We start from the raw sequence: 25,873 nt of genomic DNA, 5'->3' as shown, positions 1-25,873 counted from the left end.
TGTGGCGGCGGAGGCGGCGACGGCGGCGGCGAGAGCTGTGTGGCACTTCGGACATTCCGACAAGGCGTCGTTTCACCAGTCATCATCATCATCAGCAGCAGCAGCAGCGGCAGACCACGATCATCGGGGATATATAATCACACGAGTCCTCGAAATACATGCTGGGCTGGGCATTGTGGTGATGATCACCCTGTTCATTCTTCCTGATTAATCACATCGCGCTTTGACCATTTACATCTATGCTGTCGGATGATCAAATTTAGGTCCAGGTGCAGGTGGACCAGGTGCAGTCGTCTTGGCCGCTGTGGTGGAGGATTTGATCATCTCAGTGGGGACTGCGTGGGATTGGGACAACAACAGGTATGACGACTCACGTGGCGATCCCACTGTCAAGTGAGATAAGGATTGATTCACATTATCCATATTGACCGGTTGGGCCTTTCTCGCATCAGAGCTCGATTTCATAGGCGTAGCGATGGAGGCGTGATCCTTGGAAGGTGAACGATCTCCGAATATCCATTGACGTAGTGCCGATTCCATCTCCAAAGGATCTTTAGGTAGACTAATGGAGCATGTCAGGGTTTTTTTTTGCCCACCACCGTATTTTTAACCCCACCTGTCCACACCTATACTTGGCATCCACTTGTCCCCTTCGACGTGCTTGAAAAACCTCGGGGCAGGAGGTGATTCTCCTTTCGCTTCGCGTTGTCTGACCAGCTCCCGTTGACGGTCCTCTACCGCCGTCTTGGCAGCTGTGGCTCCGTGCATATCAGCAGCTTTGATCGCGTCGGTGAGCTTGGTCCAGAGCCTAAGGAACGAGTGCGTCAGGAAGTGTGTGGTAGACACGAGGGGTGGCCGTGCACGACGCTTGAATGCTCAGACACATTCGTCCAGAATTGGACCATGTATCGGCCACTCGACTCACCGCCTCGATTCGTATTCTTCCTGCTCGGCCTCTGGCAAGACACTCTTTGGAACGACCCTGGTCTTTGACGGATCGAACAGGACTCGTTTATGACTCGACTTCTTCTCCTGATAGTAAATGGTATCACTCCAATGTCCAGAAACCTCTCCACAAGACGAATCGTCGACCCGAACGGCACCGTGAATGCTGTTGTACCCGCCAGATATCCAGCCCTGGGTAGTCGCTCGTCAATCAAAAGGTTCTCGCCCTCCCTGCGTGCCCAACTTGACGTAGGTAGCACCCACCTTGGCTTTGAAGTCCACATCACAGTGATAATCTGTATTCTCGCACGTGATAGTTGACACATCACATAATTCCAAAGTCATCTTGCCGAACAAGATCCCCCGAGCATACGTGTTTGGCATCTGTAAACAAATCAGGGTTGGAAGCAAGATTCACGACACGTTTTGAGAACGTACCGTAATGACATAGTCTCCATCCTCTGGCTTGTTCAACAAGCGTATTCTGTCTTCCCCTTCCATGATCGTAGCTGCAGAGTTGCCTAGAAATTTTGATTTCGGCTTGAGTTCACCCGTCACCATGAGTCCGTTCTTGGGGCTACAGTAGAAGAACGCAGAGACGGGCTGAGCGCCTGTGTCAGCACACAATTATTCCTACGGGCTTTTTGGCTCACCGGATGATGCGACACCTGCTCGGCGACGTAGAATCCTTCCGTCCCATCTTCATAGATGTAGCTGCACCGGAAAAATTCGCCGAGGACGGGGTTGTATCTGCAAGGTATGAGCGGAACTAACCCGATACCATGCTCGAGAGGCTTACGGCTTCTTAACGCTGAGGATAAAATCTTAGTCAGCTCGGTCTCTAGCATCGCCCCGTTCGCGCGGCGTTGCATTCTCACTCACCCCTTTGGCTTGATATGCCATCCGGAAAGGTAGAATGTCATGACACGTATGAACCTCTCCTTCTCATCTTTCTCATCACCGGCGCTACACACAGAGAAAGAGAGAGAGAGAGAGGTAAGTTCACTTCACCGACGCTGAAGGAGTCATTTGCACTTGCCCAAATATCAGTTCTGGATGCGAGAAGAAATCTGTAATTCTTTCCAGGAGGGATCTCGGTTCGAGAACAAACGTAGGCAGGGCAATCTTGCTGAGATCCATGCCTGGGCGTACTGAGGGGGTGTGTCAGCGAAAGAAGTACAGTGTGAAGAGATGGGGAGATGGGCATAGAGTGACTAGATGCAGGGGGTGCCGAGGTGACGTGGTGGTCTTTCAAACCATATATGAGATAGATGACTCGCTGACTATGGGCCACGGTGGCCGGTCGTCTCCTGGCCATTGTAGACCCCTCTTTTGTGATGGTCTGCGCCGGAATGCAAGACCGCCCAGCTCATACTTCGGCCGGATGTCATCGAGTCCAAAGAGACTCACATTGCTGAACAATCGCCATGAGCACGTTTCCTTGATCCTTGTCTAAATTCGTGGTATCATGACCATCTCCCGCAACGCTTCCGCTCTCACTCGGAGCAGCAGATGCAGCATCATTCAATGTTGATCCTGCATCGGACTTGCTCCGGGATTTGGACCTCGCTAGCGAGTCCATACTGTTACTGAGGAGACCCATAGTGTTGTGTGGAGGCAGGCGGGGAAAGAAATAGGGTGTGACCTGGGGTTGGTCGTCGAAGGTCTATTCGATAGTAAGTAAGGGGGTGAAAGATTTGTATCGAGGGGATCCGGGGCCGCAGAGCTTCTAAGACACGCTAAGAGGAGGCAAGGTCGAATTTTGCTCTACACTGTTTCTGGAGGTTTGATGGCTCGGACTGAACAACTGCTTCGGCGTGTGTCCTACGGACGCGGCTAAAAGTAATCCTGTGAGTTCTTGGCCGAGCCGAAAGTCCAGCACCGGAGTCGAAGATGAAAGCGAGCGGTCTCTGAGGTGCAACAAAGTCTGTGACACTGTCCTATGGTGCTCTATTTCCGGTAAAAGGACAGGAAGCCCTCCCTCGTTGTCGTCCTGAGTCTTTGGACGACACCAGCTGTAGCCAAAATCGTGTTGTATGGAGATTGGAAAGGCGGCGCAGAAAATGACGAGGCCATGCCCCGGGTGCAGCATTGCATTGATTACATAATTCATTGACGTCAGCGCGAAAAAAGAACCTCCTAGCTCTCACTCATTAAGGGGGATTGACAGAGCAGCATTCACGATCGAACTTCGACGATAATTTACATAGATCCCTTTTTCATTCTTCATCCCAAAGAACTGCTCGCTCCCTCTCTTCAACGTTGATCATCTTCAACCTCAGGATGTTATCCAGTACACTCCGATCGACCACCGGAAGGACTCTGTCTCGCCAGCTTGTCAACCTCAAGCCTGGTTCAAAGGCTTCCAACAACCGACACTATGCGACATTTCAACCTTACACTCCACCTCCCAACACATCCGCCAGGTCCATCATCTTATTTGGACTCGGTGTAGCGGGTCTGGGAGCAGGTGCCTATTACTTTTCTCAACAGGGAAGAGGCGTCATCATCAAGTATTTACCACCTTATGATCTACCTTCGTCTCCGGATCACAGTGTATTGGCCAAAGGCAGTTTGAAGGAACCAGGTATACATTCGAGAAGTGGTGAGTTTTGGCGCACTGCAGTGACGGGAGGGTAGATACACGAATGAAGGCTCTCTCTCTCTCTCTTTCGCTGACGCTCTGCTCTCTCGCTCTTCGCTCCTTCCCATATAGGCCCATCCGAAGCTGCCAAATCCGTTCATCCAGTCCTCAAGCAATCTTCCGAATCTGCTCCTGCTCAAGCTCCTTCCGCAATGAAGGAAAAGCTTGCCGAGGCTTCGGATCCATCTGAAGGTGCTTTCAACGAAGAGACCGGAGAGATCAATTGGGATTGTCCGGTGAGTCTTGCGAGTCGAGACCATTTTTGGTCATGGTCGTCGTCGCTTCTCGAGTCACCATCTCCCGAGGATGGCTGTGAAACATGTCAGCAAGACTGGAGATCAATGGATGACTCCACGGCATCTATTTGCTCTTTGGCGATGATGATGCTCCAGGGGACAAGTCCCCCATCATTTTCAGTTCCTCGCGTCTCAATATCCAATCCTCTTCGTCCCCGCACGCTTTGTGGCTGACGCTCTTGCCCTGTATCTTAGTGTCTCGGTGGAATGGCCGATGGACCCTGCGGCGAAGATTTCAAAGCTGCCTTCTCATGCTTTGTCTTTAGCGAAGCTGAACCAAAAGGAATGGACTGTGTCGAAAAGTTTAAAGCCATGCAGGATTGTTTCAGGGAACATCCGGATGTCTATGGAGAGGGTGAGTGGGCTGTTGTCAGCAAGAGAGAGAGCGATTGCGTTGGTGTCATGTCTCCATTACGCTCTTTCCTTCTTCTTCGTCTGTCCTTCCTCTCCGACGACGCAAGGCTTGCGCGCCTCTATCGTGCTTCATAGTGGACAGTCTACTGACGCCCGATCTCACCAGTAGAGATCGAAGATGACGACGATACGCCCGCGAGTTCCTCTAAATCTTCTGCTCCTTCCTCCAAGGACGATGACTCACCTGCCCACCCTATCCCTGGAAACCCCGTGGGTGATACTCGGACGCCAAGACAGAGAGAACAAGGACTTCCGGGCGTTCCCAAGGATACTCCACCTGAGAATTCACCAGTGCACAGTGCCACGCCGAACAACTCGCCAAAGAAGGGTCCAAAGCATATTGAAAAGTAGGCGATCACCCTCAAGCGAGCGAGTGCGAGCAGTTTCTGGTGAAGACTCCAGAAGTTTTTTGAGTGGTAGGGAAGAGGAACGAGTGGTTTAAGAAGGTGCCGTGGAGACTGGCTTTTGAGTTGATACAGGCATATTGTGGGGGAATGGGACATCAGATTAGTCTGTCTTGGTCTAGAGAGGGGGATAGAAAGAATATAGGTCAGGTTAGAAAAGCAGTAGCAAGGCAAAGAAGGCAATGGCAGAACATTGAAAGCATGCACATAGGTATAAGGGGGTTGTTCACTTAGTATTGGACTCAAACACGAAAGGAACAAGACGAATCCGATCATGGCGTGAGAGTCCCCGACGCATTGTTTGGACGACCTCCCATCCATTGTGCGGAGGTGAGTGACAGTACCCATCGTCAGAAACGTGGCATCAGATCGACCGGCTGTGCCTAGGACCGTCGACCACTGATGGCCTGATTTGTACACACACACAAAGCGAGTGATACATGCCAAATGATAGCCAGAGATGTATACAATGTCAGTCGATCATGAGGAGAATGAGAAAGGTTTTGACTGACAGGTATATGATCACGATACGTCATGATTCTACACGGGATGATGATGCTAATGTACAAGACCGCGACGAGATTCGGAAAAAACACTTCGACCTGGATGGACAAGTCCCTCTACTTGCCCATGTCGAACCACTCGTCAAGGTCCTCCAAATCCACCGCTCGACTGGAGATATAACCTTCTTTATCCTCCACATAGGCGCATATGTCACGCTGGACAGTGCTGAAGATACATCTTCCATCGGCCAGACAGAAAGATAGGCGATAAGACTTGACGGCCGCTTGCATGCCTTTACACGCCATCGTGGTGATCTGCGTGCGAGCGAGCGCGTGTGGGTTGAGGGGGGGGAGATATAGAGAGAGAGAGAGAGAGAGAGAGAGAGAGAGAGAGAGAGAGAGAGAGAGAGAGAGAGAGAGAGAGAGAGTAAGCAATCATTTCTGGGATTCTTCCATTGGAGTATATATACTACTGTGCACTCACCTCGTGCCTGTCCTGTCCGCGGAATTTGCAAGTCCCAGTCGTCGTCCAAACTTCCACGTCGTCCGAATCGTCGCCACCTCGTTCCAACGCAGAGGAACGACTCGACCCAGCGCCAGAATGTTCGTCCTCCATCTCATCTTCTTTCCGCCTCGGACGACGACACACTTGCTCCAATTGTATGTTGGCAACGTGTCGCCGTTTCGCCCATCTGGCAGTGCGTTCAGAGAGGTAGAAAGCGTACCTTGAATTACCAGATACAGCCGGGGCGATCGTGCACTGTGAACATGTTATAAGCTTTATAGCCCTGAAATGAGGTTGGGTACTCGCAATTGGTGGGGATCCAAACCATCGATTCGGTCCAGGAGGGGCATCCACGAGCTCGAGTCAAAGTCAGCGCCGAGCTCGGTAATCTCTGCACCATGACGGCCCACCTGGCAATTCCCGACGAGCTTGTACCACCAACAATTATTCTCTCCCGTGTTCCCATACCGCCCTCTAAAGTTCATCCAGTGTCCTTTTCCTTCGTGATTTACTTTGGTCCGATTCTCATGGCTATTCCAATATTGAAACGGTATGACGGAGCCTTTGGTATCCCAGATTGGACCAGCGTCGTCACAAATGTCCACAAGTTTGATATAGTTGAGTAGCTGAGAGTCGCATCAGTAACAGAGCAACAATTACAGACAGTCATGGCGCGGGTTACAAACGGTGAGGGTGAGAGATCTTGGCTCACCGGTGCCAATTCGTGGTTTCCAGGAGTCGGCCAAATGCCATGTGATCCCGCTGCGATGTAGCCTACAGGTCTTCCATCTTCCTTCTCTACATCCTTCCATCTCAAGGTTCCTGAGACAGTTGGTCCACCGCTGTGCGCATGGTAATCGACAGATTCCGCCGTACCATTGATTGTCCTCATACGGATATGTTCCCAGTCCCCTACATGGTTCCCAATGACACCGAAAGGGCCTGCAAACTTGCCAAAGTTATAAGGGTAGTAGGTCCAATACCAGAGGTCCTGATGCATACGTCAGCACACGAGTCTGGCGCTACCCCCGCTTCGAGCATGCGGTGAGAAGGAGTTGGAGTCGGACACCGAGGGACGGCTCACCACTACGCCTCTGCCTTGATCCACCCAGAACCCATAAATGTCCTCCTTTACTCTCCCTCTGCCATCCCCTCCGTCCTCCATTCCTCCGTCCTGACCGGCAGGACCGAGCAGATATTCAGCAGAGGGTTCGATGAATGGTTGAGGATTATGAGGTTCAGGGATGGAGAGGAAGTAGTCTTGACCACGACGAGGGAGGGAGTCGAGATTGGACAAGGTGAGGTTATTGGGGTTCTGACAGATGTAATATCAGTACTTAGAGCTTTTTGAGTGTGCCACAACGCCAAGCGAGTACTCACGAGATAGTGCTTTGACCCGTTGACCGTGGCCTGAATGGCAAGCAGTCGTCAGCATGCTCAATGAAGAGCTAGAAACTTGACCAGCTCACATAGGTAAAATGAGGTAACATGTATTCTACCGAGCTTGGAAAGTACGCTTCGGCGATTCTGTCGGGGTGAAGTGAAGGGGTCAGCCAACCTCCGCTCCCTTTCGAGACCTGGACCGTGACCTCAAGCACTCACGAGAGTTTCAATACAGGAGCGTACTTGTCAAGCAGGGCGATCATCGCCTCGTGACCTTGATCATGCTTGAGATCGTCAGATATCAGCTTGTCCTGAAGAAGATCCCCAGATGAGGCATCGAAGCTATGCTGAAATGTCAAGCCTGAGTATCCTCTCGTAGGTGATGCCGAGGTCAACGAAAGGAGGACAAGCGAGTCCAAGATGAGTGATAGCTGGGGGACCTTGAACAAGGGCTCAGCGAACTACCTACGGCGTTTCTATGGAGGCGGACATGCTCACCATCATCTTGAACAACTACTGTGTTGCAAGTCCATGTATGCAGCGATGTTTGACACTCATCCACTATGCCGTAGGCGGGGGCAGTTGACTGACTGAATTCGATGATGATGCTGTCGTTATCTTGGAACACGTTTTGCCGCCTCAAAACTCTAATTTCCCATTAACCGATGCCCGTCGGGGAACAAACATTTGGGTATGGCAGTGCCACTGTCTACTCGATTTACTCAGAGCCAAAGCGCCAAGTGTTCGCCTACACAGTGTAACATCTCCAAACACCAGGTACATGATGCCCATACGATAGTAAAAAGATCATACCGCACCGAAACAGACGCGAGATCAATTCTGGACACCCCACAGCTATGTAGCGACCGAAAGCTGGGAATCTCACCCTGCCCATCTGCACCTGGGAGGTCCTTTTGAAGGTCTTCTGGTGGGTTTGCCGCTGGAGAGGGGGAACATGACTTGTCCAGCGATCTCAGAGCTTGCTGACCGAGCCTATCCTCGACCTTTCGCTTTCTCCAGGCGTTTTCCAGGAAACTGCGATGACGATGATGATGATCCTCCTCTCTCTCGATGATCCTCTCAACATTATCACGTCCGGACAGATATCACAAGCGGCACGTTCCTGGCTTGCTGTGAGGTTAAAACATCAGTATGTGAGTCTCGGATGAGGGATGTCGGATGCGGAATGTCGAGCACGTTAGCCTTCGGCCTCTCTCTACCGGATGGGCGAGTCTCAGCGCCGCACTACACGATCACTGCAGTCGAAAAATGTAACAACATACAGTATCATAAAGCCGAGACCACATGCTACACGTCTAAACACTCGTACTGCTCAGCTCAAATGGGCATTCGACATTACTGATCTGAGTCTGTGAGAACGGATGAGTGACCAGACCAATGATGGACATCCGGAGCTCGAGTTGCAGCATGAGGCCTGTAACACGGTCAAGGGGCAAGTCGTGGTTGAGAGGCAACGCTTCACTCACCAGTTCTATTTGTACCTGGCCAAATATGCCCACACGCGTTGTACATATTGTTCCCTGGCAGAGTGTGAGCTATAGGAGGTGAAAGTGCCGGGCAACTCACACGTCGGATCTGAGCTGTTCAAGGCAGAATAGGAGAACTCCACTGGGAGAACCACAGGGGCATTTTGTTGCCGTGGAATCACATGATTGCCATAGTTGCCAGTCGCGATGACCTCGGAAGTGGAAAGGTCATATAACGTAGCTTCGATGTTGGAAAAGTGGACGGGGAGGTAAGAAGGGGTGGAGTCGGCTGCACGAACGGTTTCAGCTGAAAATATCACGATGGATTGATTGGCTATCAGCTCACCAAAGAGGTTTAAATTACCCGCAAAGGAGAAGTTTGTCGGCGTCCGACTGAATGCAATGGTACCATTGTTGACGGTGAACGGTTCCGTGACGTAAAAAGTGAAACTCGGTGCTCGGGGAATAGTGATAAATAGGATGATGGCAAGGCTGAGACGAGCTGTCAGACTCAGGGGACCTCGGGTGTACATGGTTTTGGCAGAGACTCACGCAACGAAAAAGAAGAAGAGCACAAAGACAAGCGTCTTGCGTGTCAACCATCGTGCACCGCACAGCCCCTTTTGATCTCGTGTCCAGGATCGCCAAGCTGCTGTGCGCTTCTCTTTACGAACCTCTGATTGACCTCGGCGCGACATGTCGTGCAATTCGCCTCGTTGCCATCTGGCAAACTCGTCAGAGATAGCGACTCTTCGCGCTGTGAAACCGGACATACTCCGCTCCTAATACTGGCACAGATACCAGCTCCTCCTTTGACCTGGCGTCATTGATCGATGGCGTTGGAAGGTCCAGGTGACTGGATATCGGCCGATAGCTAAAGGCAATGAGCAATGACAGCGCGTAGCACCTCGGATCCCAACTCACCTTTCTGAATCATCTGCAGCCTTCCTAGGACTGTACCTCTCACTCCATCTCGGTCCATCACCGTCGAAATCCGCCCTCACATCAAAGTTTTTATCCCCATCGTCCAGGTATTCTTCTCTGCCTCCCAATGTCTGATCCCTGTATCCTCGCTCAAAAGTCGAGAAGTCATACGACTTGGATGCCCTCGATCCTAGAGAATAGGATGATCCAGGACGTGGAGGCGCAATGTCATAAGTATGTCGCTCTCTCACTTGCTCATGATACCAATCGGGAGGCGGTGCCATTTTGTATCCTGGAGAAGCGACGTCGGCGTAGGGTTGCAGATTGTGTCGAGAGCACCATTGAGAATAGGCTGAGACTGGTCGAAGGGGCCGAGAATTGTCACTGGACTCGAATGATGACATGGTGCGGTGTGTATGTGGTGGTGTTTCGAGCACCTAGATGGAAGAGTGTTGGACGATCCGCGTCCTGCTTGGCACGTGTAGCGAGGAGAGCGAACGGGATCCTGTGATGATAAGGTAAAGATGTCCAATCCCAGAAAAGAGATGAAGAGGACGATGCTTTCGAGTCTGTGTCTTACGATGGATGATGAACCGGTGTAAAAAGCTACAAGGGCGATGCGAAAAAACGAAAGTAATGTGTTTTTTCCCTTCTTTTTCACCACGATGCCCCCTGTACTTTCAAGCGTCAGTCGTGATGCGGGGCAAGACCGGGTGGGGGGCTGCGCAAAGCATACACAGCGGCAGAAGAAGGAGAGAGGGGGATAGATAGTTGAGCGTCGAATCAGGAGAGATAGATATGATGCCCGTTCAGGCGTCGAAAGAATACCATTCCCATCTTGTAATAATAATAAACCTTCGCGCTAATCCGCCCAGCCCCTTTCTCTCTCTCAGGGCGATGGTGTGGGGCTCCATGTGTTTCAGCATGTCACGTGGTGATCCTGATTAGCTTCTGCCACATCGATGCTAATGCCGACCAGAGGGGGGATTCTAATGGGGATTTGGATTAAAATGCCGAAAGTGGCAAATTGAAGCCCATAAACAACAACCAGAGACCTAACCGCCGCCGCCTTTCCTATTCTTTTCTTTTCTTCCCCCTCTTCCTAATACAACCCACCACCTGGGAATTACTTCCTAATAACCACCTATTCTTCACACAGTACTTCATAGACGATTATAATCCACCACCAATGGACTCGATCTACCCGTTCCAGGCTATGGGACAGCACCTCCAGAATGCTGGTGAGTCGTCCAAAGGAAAGGGTGTGCGTGAAGAGGGGCGTGCTGTTGGGTCGCAAGGTCATCCTTCGCAACGCAACTGCATCTGACACGCCTCACAACCACCCCAATCCGCCATGCTGCTGCTGACTTTGGTCCTCCTACCAGTCGCAGAGCTGCCACACCAGATGCCACAAACGACCTATGCTGGTCCATCATGGGAAGAGATGGAAGCGAAACGGCAAGAGGTGAGTTTGGGGGCCATGGAAGAGCGATAAGAGTCCAAACCTTGACACGCCACTCTTCCTTGTTTCTTCCATTCAACCAGATGATCACCTCGTTCAAAGATATTGCAGCGGCCATGACTCGCTGTGTGGCGATTATCGAAGATTACACTCGACTTACGCCCTCGAGTCTCGCTCTGGACAATACGGCCGATCAATTCAATCTCGGAACGGGCGCTGCTCAGGCTCTCACGGCTCCTCCGATCTCTACCAAAGTCAGTCGGAAAGTCGATGCGGACGGAGTGAAAATCAAGAAGAAAAAGGAGAAGAAACCCAAAGATCCAAACGCACCTAAACGCCCACCTTCAGCGTACCTCTTGTTCCAAAACGATCAGCGCGAGGGAATCAAGAGCACTCGACCTGATATGGCCTATAAGGACATCCTCTCAGAGGTGTCAGAGAGGTGGAAAAACTTGACGCCAGAGCAGAAAAAGGTGAGAGTGCCTCATGGCCCTTTCATCCTCAAAAGCCTTTTAACACTGAATGCCACACACCTCTCAGTACTACGATGACGCGTACAACAATGCCAATGAAGAGTATCGCAGAGCCGATGAGGCGTACAAAGCGGGCGGAGGCATCCCCGTAGCTGCAGCTCTAGCGGCTGCCGACTCAGATTCGGACTCTGAAGACTCGGACGACGTGAGTGGCAGCAACTATAAAGAGCGTCCCAGAGCTTCGGTTTGACTTGCTTCCTTGGCAGTCCGACGCCGCACCCAAGCTAAAAGCACCACCTTTGATTGCTGCCCCGCCTACTCTCCTCGCCGCTACGGATTCTAGCAAAAAGGACAAGAAGCGTAAGAATAAGGAAGAGGCGATCATGCCAATCATTCAGACGGATGCGGATAAGAAGGTGAGCAGTGGAGGTCATCAGGTCATGCAAAAGGCCTCACTGAACGACCACTCTACAGAAGAAGAAGAAGAGCGGCAAGGAGTAGAAAGAATAATGTTCCTACAGACAGTTTGAGAGCGTGTTCGCGAAAGCATCCTGTGCGATTCTCCAGAAGCGAACAGCGATCATCTTCGCCGTGACAGTTAGATCTGTTACAGTTTCTGGGCCCTTTTGAAGCCATGTCCCTTACATGTAAATACGAATGTATCGTCGCTTATGGTGTGGACATCTACAAAAGACAGCGACGCCTTACGTAATTCACGCCATGTACAGCCATTCGCCTCCGCACCGGAAAATGTAAGAGGGGGGCGATGCTGGAATTCTATCTTGTCCATCTGTATACATCACCTACCACGAGCCTTGACGGCCTCGAAGCACCATTCACAACCTGCAGTGCGATAACCGTCAGTGACGTATAAAGGATATCTCTTTTTGCACCGGGAGCTGGGATCTGAACGGATCGCTACTCAAAAACACCCAAACCTAGGCCTGTCCGCTCACGGCTGCGACCGGATTGGCAAAGCCTTTGAGAGCGAGCGGCGGGTATTCGATTCCGATAGATTTTTGATCCAAACTTTGTGAGGCGATCAATCTGGTGTTATATAGGACGAACTCGTTCCAACTATCTGTGAAAGGGTCCGAGAAGGCAGCTCATCATTTGGCCCGTACTGCTACTGCTAGTCATCGACCTTGGAGCTGGAGTATCCGACCTTTTATACAGTCTCACCCCCCCTTCACTGCGGTTTCCGGTGTCCACACCACCGATTCCTATTCTTGGAATTTGGGGGTCGCACTTGATCCAGTGGTCGCTAAGCATCCCTCTGGAGTGACCCCAAATATTGACACAACCATCGACAACACAACCTTCTCTCACTTGGTCACGAGTCACCACCTAAAAGCACCATCATCATGGGCGTCCGATTCCGCAATGCTACGCCAGGGACGCTCCTCATGCTCGCCGTGACTGGTCTTCTGGCTGTAGTGTCTTTCAACACGCCCTTGTTAAAGTCACTTTACTTTCTTCACGCGACGTATAGCTCTGGAGAATACAGTGGTCAAATGTACCTTGGCACCATGGGATATTGCTTGGATTACCAAGGGACCCAGACTTGTGAGGGTCCAACCATAGGCTACGAGTTCAGTGAGTGGAGACTTCATCCGGGTCATCATTATTTGTCGCTCATGCAAAACCAGATCCCAATGAGCTTTTTGGTATCTCCCTCTTCGACATCCCTACAACCATCACCAAATACCTCACTTACACCCTCGTACTCCATCTCGTGGCTCTCGCCGCTGCCGCCGGGTCATTCGTCTTTGGTCTCCTATCACATATCGGGACCATGGGTGTCTGGTGTTTCCCAACTTGCCTAGCATCCATCGCATCGTCCACTGCGCTCATTGCACTCGTGTTCGATCTTGTGATCTTCTACATCGCCAAAGCGAGAATTGACGATGTCAACGGCGCCAGTGCAAACATCGGTATCTGTGTCTGGCTCGTCCTCGCAGCTTGGTTATTGGCAGGGTTTGGTGGTTGCGCCTTTGGACTCGGAAATTGTTGTCTGTCTCGTCGGAACAATCGAAATTCTGGAGATCCAAAGATGGATTATTATTCCAACTCGTTCAATCGGTCTGACGATATGCGTCTTCAGGCGTTAAGAGACGAACAATTGCGCAAGAAGGAACAGGGTCTACCGAGCTTCCAAGAGTTGGAGCGGACGCCGTTGACTGGGACGGGTGGAAACGATGCAGAGGACAAATATCTGTACGAAGAGCAACCTATCCCTCGATCTCGATCCACTGGGTCTGGCTTGGCCAGAGACGGTAGTGTGCTGCAGGGCGTAGGGTTGGGCTACGGTAGACGAATGCCTGGAGGAGCGGGAGCCGCTGAAGCCTACCCTCAAGGAACGTTTGGGAATGGTTATGGCGGCTACGAAACGTTGCAGCAACCTCCTAGCTTGGCGAGAAGAATATCCAACTCATCCGGCGTGACTGCTGGGAACGCTGGAGTCGGCGCTGGAGGTCAAGGTGTGGAGGCACCGGAAGTGCCTCAGAATCAAAGTGGAGGATATGGAGGCTACTATGGGCAGAATCATAATTGTGAGCATGGCAGACATCCCGGCTTTATGACCTTTATGACCTATCTGACGCTCCTGCAACGAAGACTACGAGACTTATAACGATCCGTACCAGCAAAGGCCTCAGCAAGGATCCTACGAGTATGGTCATGATGGATACAATCCCAATGGACAGCAACAACAGTATGATCAGCATTACGGCACTGCTTCCAACAACCCTCATGATCCAAATCACTCCTCCTACGACCGCAATGTTCAAGGCTATGAACCCCAGTATGGAACTGCCATGACTGGGTCCACGATGGAAATGCCAATGCCGAGTCCGAAACACGCGTCGTCCAATTCAAACACTCTCGCAGCAGGTGCTGCTGGCGGCGGGCGATACGTATCAAATCCAGGTTCTAGCGAATCCCACTATCCAGACGTTGGACCTTCCGTCTCACATGCCGCAGATCCATACGGAGGCTACGATGATGGACTCGGCGCGATTGGTATGGCCGCGACCTCTCCGAGTTTGAACAATCCTCATCAATCGTATGATCGAGCCGGGCCAAGCAGAGGTGGTAGCGGTGGAGCAGCGTACGATAACCCGCAGATTCAGGTTCCTCAACCTCAACATTTGACTTCTTCTTCCCAAAGTCAAAACAACATTCTTCATTCACCGGTATCTCCCGGACCCGTAGGACCGGGACATTATGGTCCAAACGATTACAGAACTCAAGACCATGAGAGCGATGATGCTGGGGACGTAGACGCTATGGGCAACAGACCACCGTCGTACGGTCAGATCGCAGGTGCCCCGAATACGAGTTGGAATACAACGTCGAGAAATGAAAAGTCCGGATATAGGTGATCTTGGTGGCGGGCAATGCGATGGAGCATCTTGAGAATCAGAATGCAGCCCGGTCTGCGGGGATTGTTGTAGGTCTCAATTTGTAACACCTTGGTAGTCTGCAGACCGGCGGAAGGATGGAGGGAATCTTTAAGTGGGCTTTTGGTTTGTATGCTGCCACTGAAGGGAGGCCTTGTGTCCAGGCTCGTACTGCCATGTATAAAGTGATGTCGGCACGATCTGCAGAAGAAGGCTTGTATGAATAGACTCAAGACTCTACAGCGGCGCATACACGGGATTCTGAAAGTTGGAATGATTCATGCCTGGGTATCTTGTCCTGTCAAAGAAAAGGAATGGGTCAAGGAAACCATGTGGCAAAATAGGAGCCATCGAATGCCCCAAGTCGCCGCCAGTCTTCCATTCTTGTACGAAGACCTTCCGTCTCCATTCCCCTTGCTCACGCTGTCCTGATCCCATGATCCCCTCCCGCCTCCAGACAAGATCGGATTCAAAACGCCTTCAACGCCTCACAGTCATCCACTACTGTCCTCAGTCTATCCCTCCAAAAATGTTCACACCATTCTTTTTATACTAATTATTCTCCATTGGCGTACAGCCTCGTCCACTCCTTAGCCTGAGCGATAGCTGCCTTTTCATCCTCTTTCCAATTCTGAGCGACATCGTTGGCGAGTGGGTCGTCAGGGTTCGGCGCGCCGAGCAGAGCTTGGATGGAGAGTCTGGATGAATGTCAGAGCTGGTCACAGGGCTAAACGAGTTCAAGGTGCATGATCATGGAGAGGATTGGACTCGGGGCTCGTAGACAAACTCACAATACTGTCCTGATTTGCAATGCTGGAGACCACTTGTCTTTCAGAATATCCAAACAAATTCGACCGAGCTTGTCAATGTTTGGGTGACTAGAGAGAAGCAGTCAATTCATCGTGTGATGACTGATACGAGCACGCAAGCTACTCACTAAATTCGCGTGAGGAATCTCACTTTGGGAGGGTTCATAGGGTACTCATCAGGTAAGAAAAGCTCAAGTTTGAACACGCCGCCTGACGGTAGGTACAGTCAGCTTCTGTCTCGGGAACAGGGTACAGGGATTGAGGTAGGGGACGAGAATGGAGGAGGCACAATGATTAGGAGAGTGACAGTCTCGCTCCCTTCGCAATCCGAATCGGCTCGCCATAAAACAACTCACCTTCGTATGGCGATTGATCGGGTCCAGCAACGGTCACATCGAAATGACGAAGATTATCGTTGTTGGGAGCCGCAGAAATGCCAGGAGGTGCATCCGACATGAGACGTTCGGTCTCCTAGAAGCACAAAGTGAAAGCATATGAGCATTAGAGCGGACAATGGCCAACGGTCGACGAGAAGGAGTGATTGAGATGCAGCAGGACAGTGAACATGTTGAATAGTGCGTGTGTGATTTGGATTTGTCATTCAGGCGTAGGAAAGATCAGTGGGCGATGATACAGACCGTCAGCTAGATCTCGAGACGGGAAGAGAGAGGGCACAACCTCACCTTGAGGATACGTTTGGGAAGAGCTGCCATGGTGATGAGAGGTTGTCAGAGGCTGAAAGGGGAGAAGATGAGATGGACACGAGGTCGATGAGTCGCTTGAGGTGTGCGGATTCAGCGATCTACAATTGGGGGCGAGGCTTGAACGAAGAGCCTAGACCTTGACTGTGAGAAACAGCTGTATGATCTGCTGAGTGATGGAGCGGGGTAGCTCGTGCTGATGCTTTCCGAGCAAGTTGACGAGTGGTAATGTGTTATGGCGTCAAAACGTCGACGTTGCGGCGAAAGGCAGGAAGGGGATTGTGACCTCATACTCGATTCCGAATTTATTAATGCCTCCGTAATTGACATTAGAATTTAGGCAGATCCCATTAGAAAATCACTCAGGAACCACAGCAATGCATATCCGTATTATACGATATGATGGTAACGGATGATTGAACCTCGAGACACGGAATTCCAGCCTCTCTCTACAGCTACACGGATGATGCAGATGAAGTAGATCCAAGCGGCAGGCTTGAGGGGGCAGTCCACTGATATCGGTTATCCCCGAGCTCTTCGTGAAAGCTGAGTCGACAGAAGCATCGTCGTTAGCCATGATGAACGGCTTCAACAATCAGCTCACTTCATGTACACACGGGATAGATCTCCCTGCTCGCCTTGATACTGCTTGAGACTTTCCAATCGATGACTGACTTGCATGGCGAACGGATGACGTTGAGCATAGAGCAGAATGGCGGTGCTATGAGCTGCGTGTGAGAAGACCATGGTTGACGAAGATTACAGCACCCACCGGAGCGTCTGGGAGTCTGTGTAGAATGCCGACGCAGCGCCCAGATCTCCCGCCTTCAAAGCCGCATCGTTGAATTGCGCAAGAACTCTGGCACAGCTGAACCAGCTCATCATGCAGGATACAGGAAGCAGTGTGACTGTGAAGGGAGTCAAAGGAGTTGTAAAGTGTGAACCGACTCACGATCAAAGCTCGACCCAAGCACTACAGGGAAAGCGTCAATGATTGGCAGGACTGCAAAGAAGGGCTGTAGCACCCACGATCATGGACGATTGTCACGATGTCATTGATGGCACCCAAAGCTGCGAGAGGCAATGGCGACCTATAGTTGTCCTGAATCACAGGTTCCGCTAGCTGAGCGTAAAGCCTAAAAGTACGACGTCAGCTTCCGAGGGCCGGGCGCATCCTCAGTCACAGACGAACGCATGTGTGCACAGAATGGCTGCCAACATGTCGACATCCATATCTTTCCCGATGTCAGGTCGACGACGGCTCGCCGGGAAGCTGGCCGAAGGGCCTCGATTTTTGCTTCCAGCTCGATTCGTACAGGGTGTGACATGTACCGACTGTGCAGTTCATCAAGCTCGGTGATGTTGGCGATCCACGGTGATGGCTCACCTGAATGTGTGCGAGTCTCTGGCGTATTCCCTGACGCAAGTTGCGATCTCCTGTGCCAGCCTGGAGGCTTTGACAGTCAGGGTTAGACTCTGTGTCTAGTCAGCTCCGATCTGACACTCAGTATGACACCTACATCGAGCATGTGTGCTGGATCTAGCATATGGACCATCAGTTATATGACAATCTTTTCACATGTCTGCTCACGCGCAGTGTAGAAGTCTGGTGAGCTAGACTGGATCAATTGTCATCTCGAAGAATATGAGCTTACCGAAACGTCTGCGTTCCCACCAGCAAGGAAGCTTCAAACCCTCGGTCAAAGATCTCCTGCTTGACCGGCAATTCTAGCGTGATCTCATCGGCATGCAACGACTGAGAGGCTCACATCAATCACGAGATTCGTTTCACGAAAAAACCACTCACACTTGGCCAATTTCCAGTTATGTTCATGTTCTCAGTCTCGATATAAGCGCACCTGATCTGATGAGCCAGGCTTCTAGAGCTGGAGTCAATCTTGCGGATTCACCAAAACGTTCGGTCCATCTCGGCTCGCTCCAGAGGCGAGGGATTTGGCGGTAGTACTCGGCCAGAATATCGATTGAAGCAGTCTGTTGGAACGTCTAAGGGATATGAGCCCCAACTCGGGCTGAAGGCTGACGCCACGCCCAGACGCACTACGAGTCTCGTTCATCTGCAGAGCTACGGCCAACCGCATACACGCTCCAAGTTCTTGCCACATGGCAAAAGCTCTGCTCATGGTATAAGTGAGGCTGTGGTGGCTATACCAGAGTGACACACCTCGGTAGCAAAGTATCCACATGAGTAATGATTACGAGAGCTGCCTCGAGTCAGTCTCCAGATCGAGCCTCGAGACCCACTCTGCAAGCATTGAACTAATCGATCGCCTATCTCAAGCTGTTCGGCCACTCGTTCAAGCGCTCTTTTTCTGTACCAAGCTTGGAACACAGGAGTCACTTCTTTGCCTTCCAAGTCGTTCGGCGATGACAGGAACGGAAGCATGCCATTGGATCCTCTTGATGACTCTCCGCCCCTCAGCCTGAGCGGCGTGAACGCTGCGGTCCGAAGCGTGGAACCGGGGATGAACGGAGCGGCGGCAACGATCATGGCGTGCAAGAGGGATTGTGACTAGGTAAGCTGAGGTCAATATGAGAATGAGGGGGACAAATACGACCAGGCTTACGGGGAAATGAGGACTTGTGGGTGGTAGATGTAATCTGGCCATAAAGGTGGCTTTGTGGATCATCTTGTTGACGGTAGGTACCTTGCGGAAGAAGATCTCGGCGCAGAACTGTGAGAGAATTGAGCCGCATGATCCGAGTCTCTTATGACTCACTTCGACGGTCTGAAGGCTGGGGAGGTCAGGTGGCCAACTGAGAAACCTCATCAATCTTTCGATTCGACGTTCTCAGCCAAGGCCGACTCACTCTGGCCAGAACAAGTCATCCGCAGACGCAGCAGAGGTCCGGTCACCAGTGCTCATCTGAGCCAGGCTATCTTCTTCAGGGTCGTCATATGTTGTCCCTCTTGATCTCTTTCTCGCAGCTTGGGCTTGGTCATGGTCCGACGAATGAATTGATCCACTCCGACTTGAAGAAGCTTGGGCCGGATCCCCGGGAGCAGGTTGATCATATGTGCAGTTGACGCTCAATGTTCTTCTCATCGGATTTCGACAAGGTGTACATAAAGGCCGTAACCCGTCACATTTCTGATGCTCCACGTATCAGATTCGAGCCCATTTCATCTGCGCGTCATGTTCTCACCCTCTTGGCTTTGCTAAATCAGGAGGGCGGGACTCAGCATCGGTCCTACCGGCTGGAATGATGAGCAGACTCACCGACATTGATGACAGGCTGCATTCCTAGCCATCACAACATGGCTCGCTGCTCCTCGATCACCCTGCATATCTGCTCGTCGACGTCGGATGGCCTAGATACACCATAAACAATGCCTTTGAAGGTATTCAACGCCGAGACCCGGACATTACGCGGAGATCCAGGGCATCTCCGCTATCTCTTAGATTTTTGGGATCTATTTTTGTGGTCCACTTGTATGGATGACATTCTGATCGGACTGTATTCCAGCCTTTCGACACAAAGTAGATTGTCCAAGTCCCAGACACAATGGTAAGTGAACGATACAGAATTACAGATAAGAGCAGTGTGCTGAATTCGTTCTCAAAAATCAGGGCAAAGCAAAGAAGACGAGGCAATTTGCCGCCGTCAAGCGAATGATTAAACCCAGTGATCCGAGATTGTAGGTTGAGAGCTAGTCGGAGTAGCACAGCTGACCTGACAACTCGCAGGAAAGAGAATGTTGAAAAGGCGGCTAAGAAGGCAGAAAAGGAGAAACAGCTGGAAGAGAAGAAGAGGATGTGAGCAAACATCTATCTAAAGCTTACGAGCTATCAAGCTGATGGTGGTTCTTTCTCCTCTGCTCTTTGTCTGCAATGTAGACCTCAAGTATCAGCGGCCATGTTCTTAGCGCATAACAAGGATCTTGGACCACCATTCAGAGTACTCGTCGATACGAACTTTATCAACTTTTCGATTCAGAACAAAATTGAGCTGGTGCAAGGGATGATGGATTGTCTCATGGCGAAGTGTGCGTTGGGCCCGCGGGATCCCAAATTGCTCTAGCGCTGAACGATTGCTTTGGCAGGCATACCTGTCATCACGGATTGCGTATTGGCAGAGTTGGAAAAGCTTGGACCAAAGTATAGATTGGCCTTGCGTATAGCGAAGGACCCTAGATTTGAGCGATTACATTGTGATCGTGAGCTCCCGCATGTCTGATCCTGCCTCTCAGCTCATGCCCAATACTAGATTCAGGGACATACGCAGATGACTGCCTTGTTCAGCGGGTCTCCTTACACCGATGTTATGTCGTAGCCACCGTCAGTCTCTCCACGTCTCTACCGCAGTCCTGGATTCATACTGACCTTAGGACCTAGTGCGATCGAGATCTCAGACGGCGGATACGGAAAGTGCCAGGCATACCCCTGATGTATGTTGTTAAGCACAGATATCAAATAGAGAGATTACCAGAGTGGGTCACAAGTCTGCAATCATTATCAGAGCTTCGGTACTGACGGTCTCACAGTGCTGGCTCATCATTCCACTGAGGAGGATTGAACCGCCGCGTCCTCAACTGTTGTATACACACTACTTGTAAATGCATACACGCTACACTGCAGGCTTCAGGACAATACAACAGAATACAGGCATGGCAACGGCGGGCAAAAGTCAACTCTGTGACCGCAAGCAATTTCAAAATCCCTCCTGACTCGATCAGCTATTGTCGAGTTGAGACAACTTACGGCCAAGATGTCACTGATGAACCCTTTACCACGCAGGAGAGATTCTTTGATCTTGGCCTTTCCTCTGGACATCGACTCGTCCGCCTCAGTCTTGACCTCAGCGAGGGCATGAAGATTCAGAGCACCACTGGGCAATTCGTATATCCAGCCTTGTCTCGACATCAACTTCAAAAAGTCCTTCAACAGCGTGTTTGTTTCCAGAGTAGACCGAGATCCAAAAATGACGAGCTTCCGTTTCGCTCGGGTGAAGGACACGTTGATACGACGCCAGTCCTTCAAGAGATCTCCAATCTAGCATTCAGCAGAGATACCACCCTCGAATTACATTGCCATCCTTATTTGACCGTACCAGGGATATCAAGATACACTCCTTATCTCTCCCTTGACTCTTGTCCGCCGTCATAATCTCAACGCGAGGCAGCTCCGAAAAGAGACCCGTCAAAAGTTTGATCTGCTGTCGATATGGCGTAATGACGGCAATATCATTCTCCTTTACACCGCAGCCAATCAGTGCCGAGGCGAGCTGGGGGCGAGTGAGCGCGATCCGCCTGACAGGCGTGGACTTCTCACCTGACAAACAAGGTTCGCCTCTACTTCATTTTGAACCAGAGAACCAACCTTGGAATCCAATGCAGGCACGTTGTCGGTATCGACAAAGACGGCTTTGACCCTAGTGAGGGGTGTCAGAGCCCGGCCCAGCGGACAGCACCAAACTTACTGATCATCAAGTAGATCCCGGATCCAGCAAGACCCTGGCCCATGACTCTTCGGAAACACAGCCGCACAGTCCAGTTCGCGTGCCAAGGTCAAGCTCTGGCGTGCGACTGCCTCGGAGCCACATTTCAACCGCCCTTCGTAAATGAGCTCGTTGGATAGCATCATGATATCCTCGCTCATTCTATACTGATACGAGAGGTCCGTGACAGCGGACGGATGTGCCTCCGAGAGCAGTTTGAAGAGCGAGGTATCGAGGCCCCCTCGCCGGGCTTCTGCATTTTTGACCTGTTACAGCGTCGGCTATGCGTATCATTCGGAGAGGCTTTACCACTTACAATTGGTGGTAGCTGGAAGTGATCGCCCACGAGGATGAAAGTATCTGCCATTCGGAGCGGACCAAGACAAGTTGGAAGGGTAATTTGCGATGCCTCGTCAACGATACAATAGTCGAACCGTCGGCGGAAGAACAAAGGGCTGAGGACGATGAGCGATGACGATATCATCGAGAGATAAGGCTCACTGATCTACAGCCAGGCACGTGGCTGCTACCACTGGCGGGCCCATCAGGCGAGCCTCGAACTGTGGCATACTGGTGGAAGATTCCATCGCCTCCAAGGTCAAATGCTGCACGTCCGGATGTACCTTTTGATGCGTATCAGCTGCCTGTCACCTCGAATCCGCAACACTCACCTTGTCAATGTTACCCAATCGAAGTATATCAAACTCAGCGTTGAGCAACTTCATGAGAATCGTGTCGACTGCAGAGTGCGTATAGCTCGACAACAAGACAGTCTTGCCGCGATCCACCAAAGCCTTGATGATCTCTGCAATGGTGCTTGTCTTCCCCGTCCCAGGCATACCAAGGATCAAAGCATAATCCTTGGCACTGAGAGCCTGACTCATGGCACGCGCTTGATCTTCATTGAGGGAGGCGGGAATCTCGTGGGGTTGGGGCACACGGGCGGGTTCAAAGATTGGCGGAGCCAGATCCACAACTTGCCTTCTAAGATTTTCAGCTACGCCAGCAAAGAACAATTGAACGAGATTCGCCCTCATGCGCATGATGCCGGAAGCCATCTCGTCCTTGTCGATCCTGAATTCCACTTGATCACCATGCTGCGCGTGATTCTTATGTCTGGTCCTGGCCAGTAGGGCGGCAGTATCGATGACATAGGTAACGCCAATACTGATACTTTCTGGTGTCAAGTCCGTGACGAAACCTCTGGACAAGCATAGGAGATCTGGCTCGATAGATAGAGAGACTGGATCTCCTCTGGCGATATGTCCGGAGAGCAAAGATCCTTGCTGGGTGTTCGATGTGGCGCGAACAAACTTGTAAGTGTGACGATGGATCTTGGCTAGGGATTTGCCTAGATCGTTAGAATACGCGGAGATGACCATCCTGCTGAAGCATCTAAGGGAAATCTAATCAGCTGCTGGAGGGCCCGAGCTCCAGGAGCTCACCTTCCGGTCTTCTCCCTCTTCTTCGCGGTCATGGTCCAGAGCTGCGACCTGAATCTGCCAATGTCTTGCTCCTCAATTGTCAGCAGAGTCTCCCATTTTTTGAAGAATTGTACGTGTGCTTCCGAAAGATGACCAGTCTTCTCCTCGAACAATTCATTGATAGGATCATCTGCCGATGATGGGGCCGAAGGCTCAGTCTGGAACAATCATCAGCCCTTCCTGGCAGGCTTGCGACTGCGCGTACCTTCCGATACAGCATACAAGTATCGACGGCGTAGCATGTTCGGCACTCTTTCGGATGGTCAATCGTTGGAGGAAGGAAAGCTGTATCTTCTATCTCGGTGTCGTATGAGTACTGTGTCCCGAGCTCGGCTTCTGTAGTCCGCTGCTTCGCGAGATAATTGGCCAGATCATTCCTGGTCATGATCAATGCGGTTATCTCATTCGCCTTTGCCTCCACTCTTAGGAACGAATCAAGCTGAGAGTAGTATAGGAGACCAGCCGGTACAGGGACGTCTAGATAAATCAGCTGCGCTGTAGGCTGCCAAGCTCACTATATCGATCTTCCATGAGCAACGTGTACAACATTGTCTGCGCTCGATGCGCCATGACACCAACCGATCTGCCCGTTTTGATCTCTAACGGCGCGACATGGATTTGGCCATCATCCTTGGTATCGGATTGCTGGATCACACATTGAACAGAGGCATCTACCTTCCCCTTGAGACCCCATTTAGGTGACCAGATGTCCTCTTCGACATCGTGCAATCCACTGATAGCGAGTGTGTGAGGAGCGTCACCAGGATTAGCATGCAACTGGCCCAAAGGCTGAAGAGAAGGTCAGAATTATCGGTCAAGTAGACTCACAATTTTGGGCGAGGGGCCAATCCAGCGATTCGCAAACCTCGAAAATTCTTCTCCAGCTTTCGCGCCCACTTCGAGCCGCACATCCTCCCAGCCAAGGTCTGCTCCCCAAATATCCAACTTGGTCGATTCCTTATTCAGCTCATCATTGAGCCTCTGACGTGTCGCTTCGACCGAGAAATCTTGCTCGCTCATCGCGCGTTGTAGGAGAGTATGCAGCAGCGTTCCATATAGCATGCTCTTGCTTGATGGACCAGAAGGTTTGACCATGGATTGCAAGATTGGCCGTCGGGGACACGGCATGGCATTGGCGATGGATGTCATGGTCAGCATGAGATCAGGATGATGGATAATGAAAGATCGCGAGTCCTTGAGCGTCAAGACGATGATGCTATTCGCTTTGTCCAATTGATCAGAGATAATGTTGATAGTATCACCTGGCCGTGATTAGTATTGTTCCATGGATTAGGACACTCACCAGAGGAGATGCGTAGATCAGACCACCTGTCTTTCAGGTGGATGATCCGGAGTTGCTCGTCAGGTAGCATTCTGACCACGAGGGTCTGCTGTCATCAGCCATTACACAACCATGAAGCACTGACCTTTCCCGATAAGTGACTCGGGCCGGTATACTCGTCGTCCGCGGAGTGAAGCAAGGCTTCTTCCGAACGTAATCCATTATACACTGACTGAACAATACATCTGACCCAGGATGTTGGGCGGTAGCCCTCGGGTGCCGATGGAACTGTCGGATGAGAGATGGGATACCTCTGCTGCTGGAAAATTCAGTACAGTAGCGACACTAGGGAGGCTCGCGCTGACCTCAGCGAGCCCTTCTAGCAATTTTTGCTCATCTACAGCGAACAGATCGCCGACGTCGAAATCCAGATCATCGAAGAAGTCCTCATCAGGATCAGTCTTGAGGACCAGAGGCTTGATGTCAACGACAGGTTCCGGACCAAGCTCCAAATTTGGCTCCCTTTTGACAATGATATCTCGTTGAGGTGACTGTGGCTCGTGCTTGACGATTACAGGTTTTGGGGTGATATGCTGCTGTCGGACAGATAATTTGACGGGCGACAGGGGAAGGCGAGGGATGCGCTTCGGCTTTGTTGGCGTCTGAGATGATACAAGAGCTTGAGACTTCTGCGACGGCGTCATATCGAAGTCGTCGAAGAGGGACGAGTCTAATCCTGCCATCAGGTCATCCATTAAAGCTTGTTCAGCCAAGGTAGTCTTGAAATTCGGAACCTCAGCTCTGCTTTTGCCTTTCTCGAGTTTGCTTTGGATCGACTGGGAGTTGTCATTACGCTCAATCTTGACCTTGGGGCCGTTTTCCTTGCCTGGGTTCTTCTTGCTAGAACTGAGCCGGGCCCGCTTGATAGTCCGACCTTGTTCGTGCACAACCACCCCTGGTCGTTTCTCCTCTTGCGAATGGCGCATTACAGCCATCACCTTGGGCGCCGCGGTCAAGCCACTCTGTCGCTTCATGTCGAATTCCTTGGACTGACCATGCCCCAGTATCAATTTCCAGCAAGCTGCCTTAGACCTTCCATGACCGTTATGGTTTGGTGGTCAAAATCAAGAAACACCTCGACATTGAAAAGTCACACGCGACGCCGACGGAAGCAAATTTCACCTTCGCGTTTCCGATTTAGCGGCAATGCTTCATTCCCATTGTTGTTGAGGGCAGTTGATGAGGTGACCTTGGTGGAACACGAGCGAGGACACTGGAGAAGGGGGATCCGTCAAGATG

General features: G+C 51.3%; 11 protein-coding genes across 11 annotated transcripts; 4 read left to right on the top strand and 7 right to left on the bottom strand.

Moving 5' to 3' along the window:
- Positions 1-237: 237 nt before the first annotated feature.
- On the bottom strand, positions 238-2,548 carry BD324DRAFT_577947 (hypothetical protein; the record flags this gene model as incomplete). Its single annotated transcript, XM_022013286.1, has 11 exons — positions 238-302; positions 375-562; positions 617-808; positions 926-1,137; positions 1,210-1,329; positions 1,384-1,548; positions 1,599-1,695; positions 1,745-1,756; positions 1,828-1,898; positions 1,981-2,096; positions 2,356-2,548. 11 exons carry the CDS (start codon positions 2,546-2,548, stop codon positions 238-240), a joined length of 1,431 nt encoding a protein of 476 aa, XP_021872480.1.
- A 580-nt stretch (positions 2,549-3,128) lies between these two features.
- BD324DRAFT_621356 (hypothetical protein) lies at positions 3,129-4,927 on the top strand. Its single transcript, XM_022015376.1, has 4 exons — positions 3,129-3,550; positions 3,662-3,825; positions 4,081-4,240; positions 4,409-4,927. The coding sequence occupies exons 1-4, from the start codon at positions 3,229-3,231 to the stop codon at positions 4,648-4,650; spliced, it is 888 nt and encodes a 295-aa protein (XP_021872479.1). The 5' UTR covers positions 3,129-3,228; the 3' UTR covers positions 4,651-4,927.
- Positions 4,928-7,695, bottom strand: BD324DRAFT_621352 (hypothetical protein). The gene is made up of 10 exons (XM_022015375.1): positions 7,593-7,695; positions 7,314-7,534; positions 7,181-7,238; positions 7,092-7,121; positions 6,796-7,026; positions 6,424-6,702; positions 6,122-6,337; positions 6,018-6,068; positions 5,691-5,966; positions 4,928-5,521 (listed from the first exon to the last, which is right to left on the bottom strand). Exons 1-10 carry the CDS (start codon positions 7,596-7,598, stop codon positions 5,324-5,326), a joined length of 1,566 nt encoding a protein of 521 aa, XP_021872478.1. The 5' UTR covers positions 7,599-7,695; the 3' UTR covers positions 4,928-5,323.
- Positions 7,696-8,410: 715 nt separating this feature from the next.
- BD324DRAFT_578158 (hypothetical protein) lies at positions 8,411-9,354 on the bottom strand (the record flags this gene model as incomplete). The annotated part of the gene is made up of 5 exons (XM_022013308.1): positions 8,411-8,529; positions 8,582-8,635; positions 8,682-8,870; positions 8,928-9,073; positions 9,134-9,354. 5 exons carry the CDS (start codon positions 9,352-9,354, stop codon positions 8,411-8,413), a joined length of 729 nt encoding a protein of 242 aa, XP_021872477.1.
- A 985-nt stretch (positions 9,355-10,339) lies between these two features.
- BD324DRAFT_621341 (high mobility group box domain-containing protein) lies at positions 10,340-12,120 on the top strand. Its single transcript, XM_022015374.1, has 5 exons — positions 10,340-10,746; positions 10,891-10,970; positions 11,051-11,440; positions 11,508-11,856; positions 11,915-12,120. The coding sequence occupies exons 1-4, from the start codon at positions 10,695-10,697 to the stop codon at positions 11,688-11,690; spliced, it is 705 nt and encodes a 234-aa protein (XP_021872476.1). The 5' UTR covers positions 10,340-10,694; the 3' UTR covers positions 11,691-11,856; positions 11,915-12,120.
- Positions 12,121-12,804: 684 nt separating this feature from the next.
- BD324DRAFT_649916 (hypothetical protein) lies at positions 12,805-14,823 on the top strand (the record flags this gene model as incomplete). Its single annotated transcript, XM_022018062.1, has 3 exons — positions 12,805-13,036; positions 13,090-13,992; positions 14,057-14,823. 3 exons carry the CDS (start codon positions 12,805-12,807, stop codon positions 14,821-14,823), a joined length of 1,902 nt encoding a protein of 633 aa, XP_021872475.1.
- Positions 14,824-15,100: 277 nt separating this feature from the next.
- Positions 15,101-16,605, bottom strand: BD324DRAFT_621329 (ubiquitin-conjugating enzyme/RWD-like protein). The gene is made up of 5 exons (XM_022015373.1): positions 16,334-16,605; positions 16,007-16,121; positions 15,779-15,860; positions 15,633-15,719; positions 15,101-15,539 (listed from the first exon to the last, which is right to left on the bottom strand). The coding sequence occupies exons 1-5, from the start codon at positions 16,361-16,363 to the stop codon at positions 15,398-15,400; spliced, it is 456 nt and encodes a 151-aa protein (XP_021872474.1). The 5' UTR covers positions 16,364-16,605; the 3' UTR covers positions 15,101-15,397.
- Positions 16,606-16,713: 108 nt separating this feature from the next.
- On the bottom strand, positions 16,714-19,811 carry BD324DRAFT_680274 (hypothetical protein). The gene is made up of 19 exons (XM_022019075.1): positions 19,591-19,811; positions 19,517-19,529; positions 19,181-19,461; positions 19,090-19,126; positions 18,937-19,044; positions 18,614-18,881; positions 18,534-18,573; positions 18,411-18,484; positions 18,262-18,355; positions 18,159-18,210; positions 18,007-18,107; positions 17,943-17,965; positions 17,872-17,891; positions 17,739-17,827; positions 17,381-17,487; positions 17,304-17,324; positions 17,124-17,259; positions 16,956-17,072; positions 16,714-16,897 (listed from the first exon to the last, which is right to left on the bottom strand). The coding sequence occupies exons 1-19, from the start codon at positions 19,656-19,658 to the stop codon at positions 16,807-16,809; spliced, it is 1,740 nt and encodes a 579-aa protein (XP_021872473.1). The 5' UTR covers positions 19,659-19,811; the 3' UTR covers positions 16,714-16,806.
- On the top strand, positions 19,812-20,933 carry BD324DRAFT_621323 (Fcf1-domain-containing protein). The gene is made up of 7 exons (XM_022015372.1): positions 19,812-20,009; positions 20,059-20,127; positions 20,209-20,357; positions 20,415-20,528; positions 20,579-20,649; positions 20,707-20,801; positions 20,856-20,933. The coding sequence occupies exons 1-7, from the start codon at positions 19,984-19,986 to the stop codon at positions 20,875-20,877; spliced, it is 546 nt and encodes a 181-aa protein (XP_021872472.1). The 5' UTR covers positions 19,812-19,983; the 3' UTR covers positions 20,878-20,933.
- A 19-nt stretch (positions 20,934-20,952) lies between these two features.
- On the bottom strand, positions 20,953-24,558 carry BD324DRAFT_577636 (AAA domain-domain-containing protein; the record flags this gene model as incomplete). Its single annotated transcript, XM_022013272.1, has 11 exons — positions 20,953-21,363; positions 21,398-21,595; positions 21,643-21,742; positions 21,791-22,074; positions 22,193-22,217; positions 22,310-22,431; positions 22,480-23,203; positions 23,254-23,450; positions 23,498-23,769; positions 23,808-24,081; positions 24,121-24,558. Coding segments are annotated over 11 exons (3,045 nt in total), but the record flags the coding sequence as incomplete, so codon positions are not given.
- BD324DRAFT_365965 (hypothetical protein) lies at positions 24,238-25,775 on the bottom strand. The gene is made up of 4 exons (XM_022012591.1): positions 24,940-25,775; positions 24,720-24,890; positions 24,596-24,666; positions 24,238-24,554 (listed from the first exon to the last, which is right to left on the bottom strand). Exons 1-3 carry the CDS (start codon positions 25,606-25,608, stop codon positions 24,655-24,657), a joined length of 852 nt encoding a protein of 283 aa, XP_021872470.1. The 5' UTR covers positions 25,609-25,775; the 3' UTR covers positions 24,238-24,554; positions 24,596-24,654.
- Positions 25,776-25,873: the final 98 nt, after the last annotated feature.

The sequence above is a fragment of the Kockovaella imperatae genome (genome assembly GCF_002102565.1).
Source record: "Kockovaella imperatae strain NRRL Y-17943 chromosome Unknown BD324scaffold_4, whole genome shotgun sequence".
Classification (NCBI taxonomy): Eukaryota; Fungi; Basidiomycota; class Tremellomycetes; order Tremellales; family Cuniculitremaceae; genus Kockovaella; species Kockovaella imperatae.
Note: the sequence above shows the minus strand (reverse complement) of the source record. Positions and strands in the feature narration are given on the sequence as shown.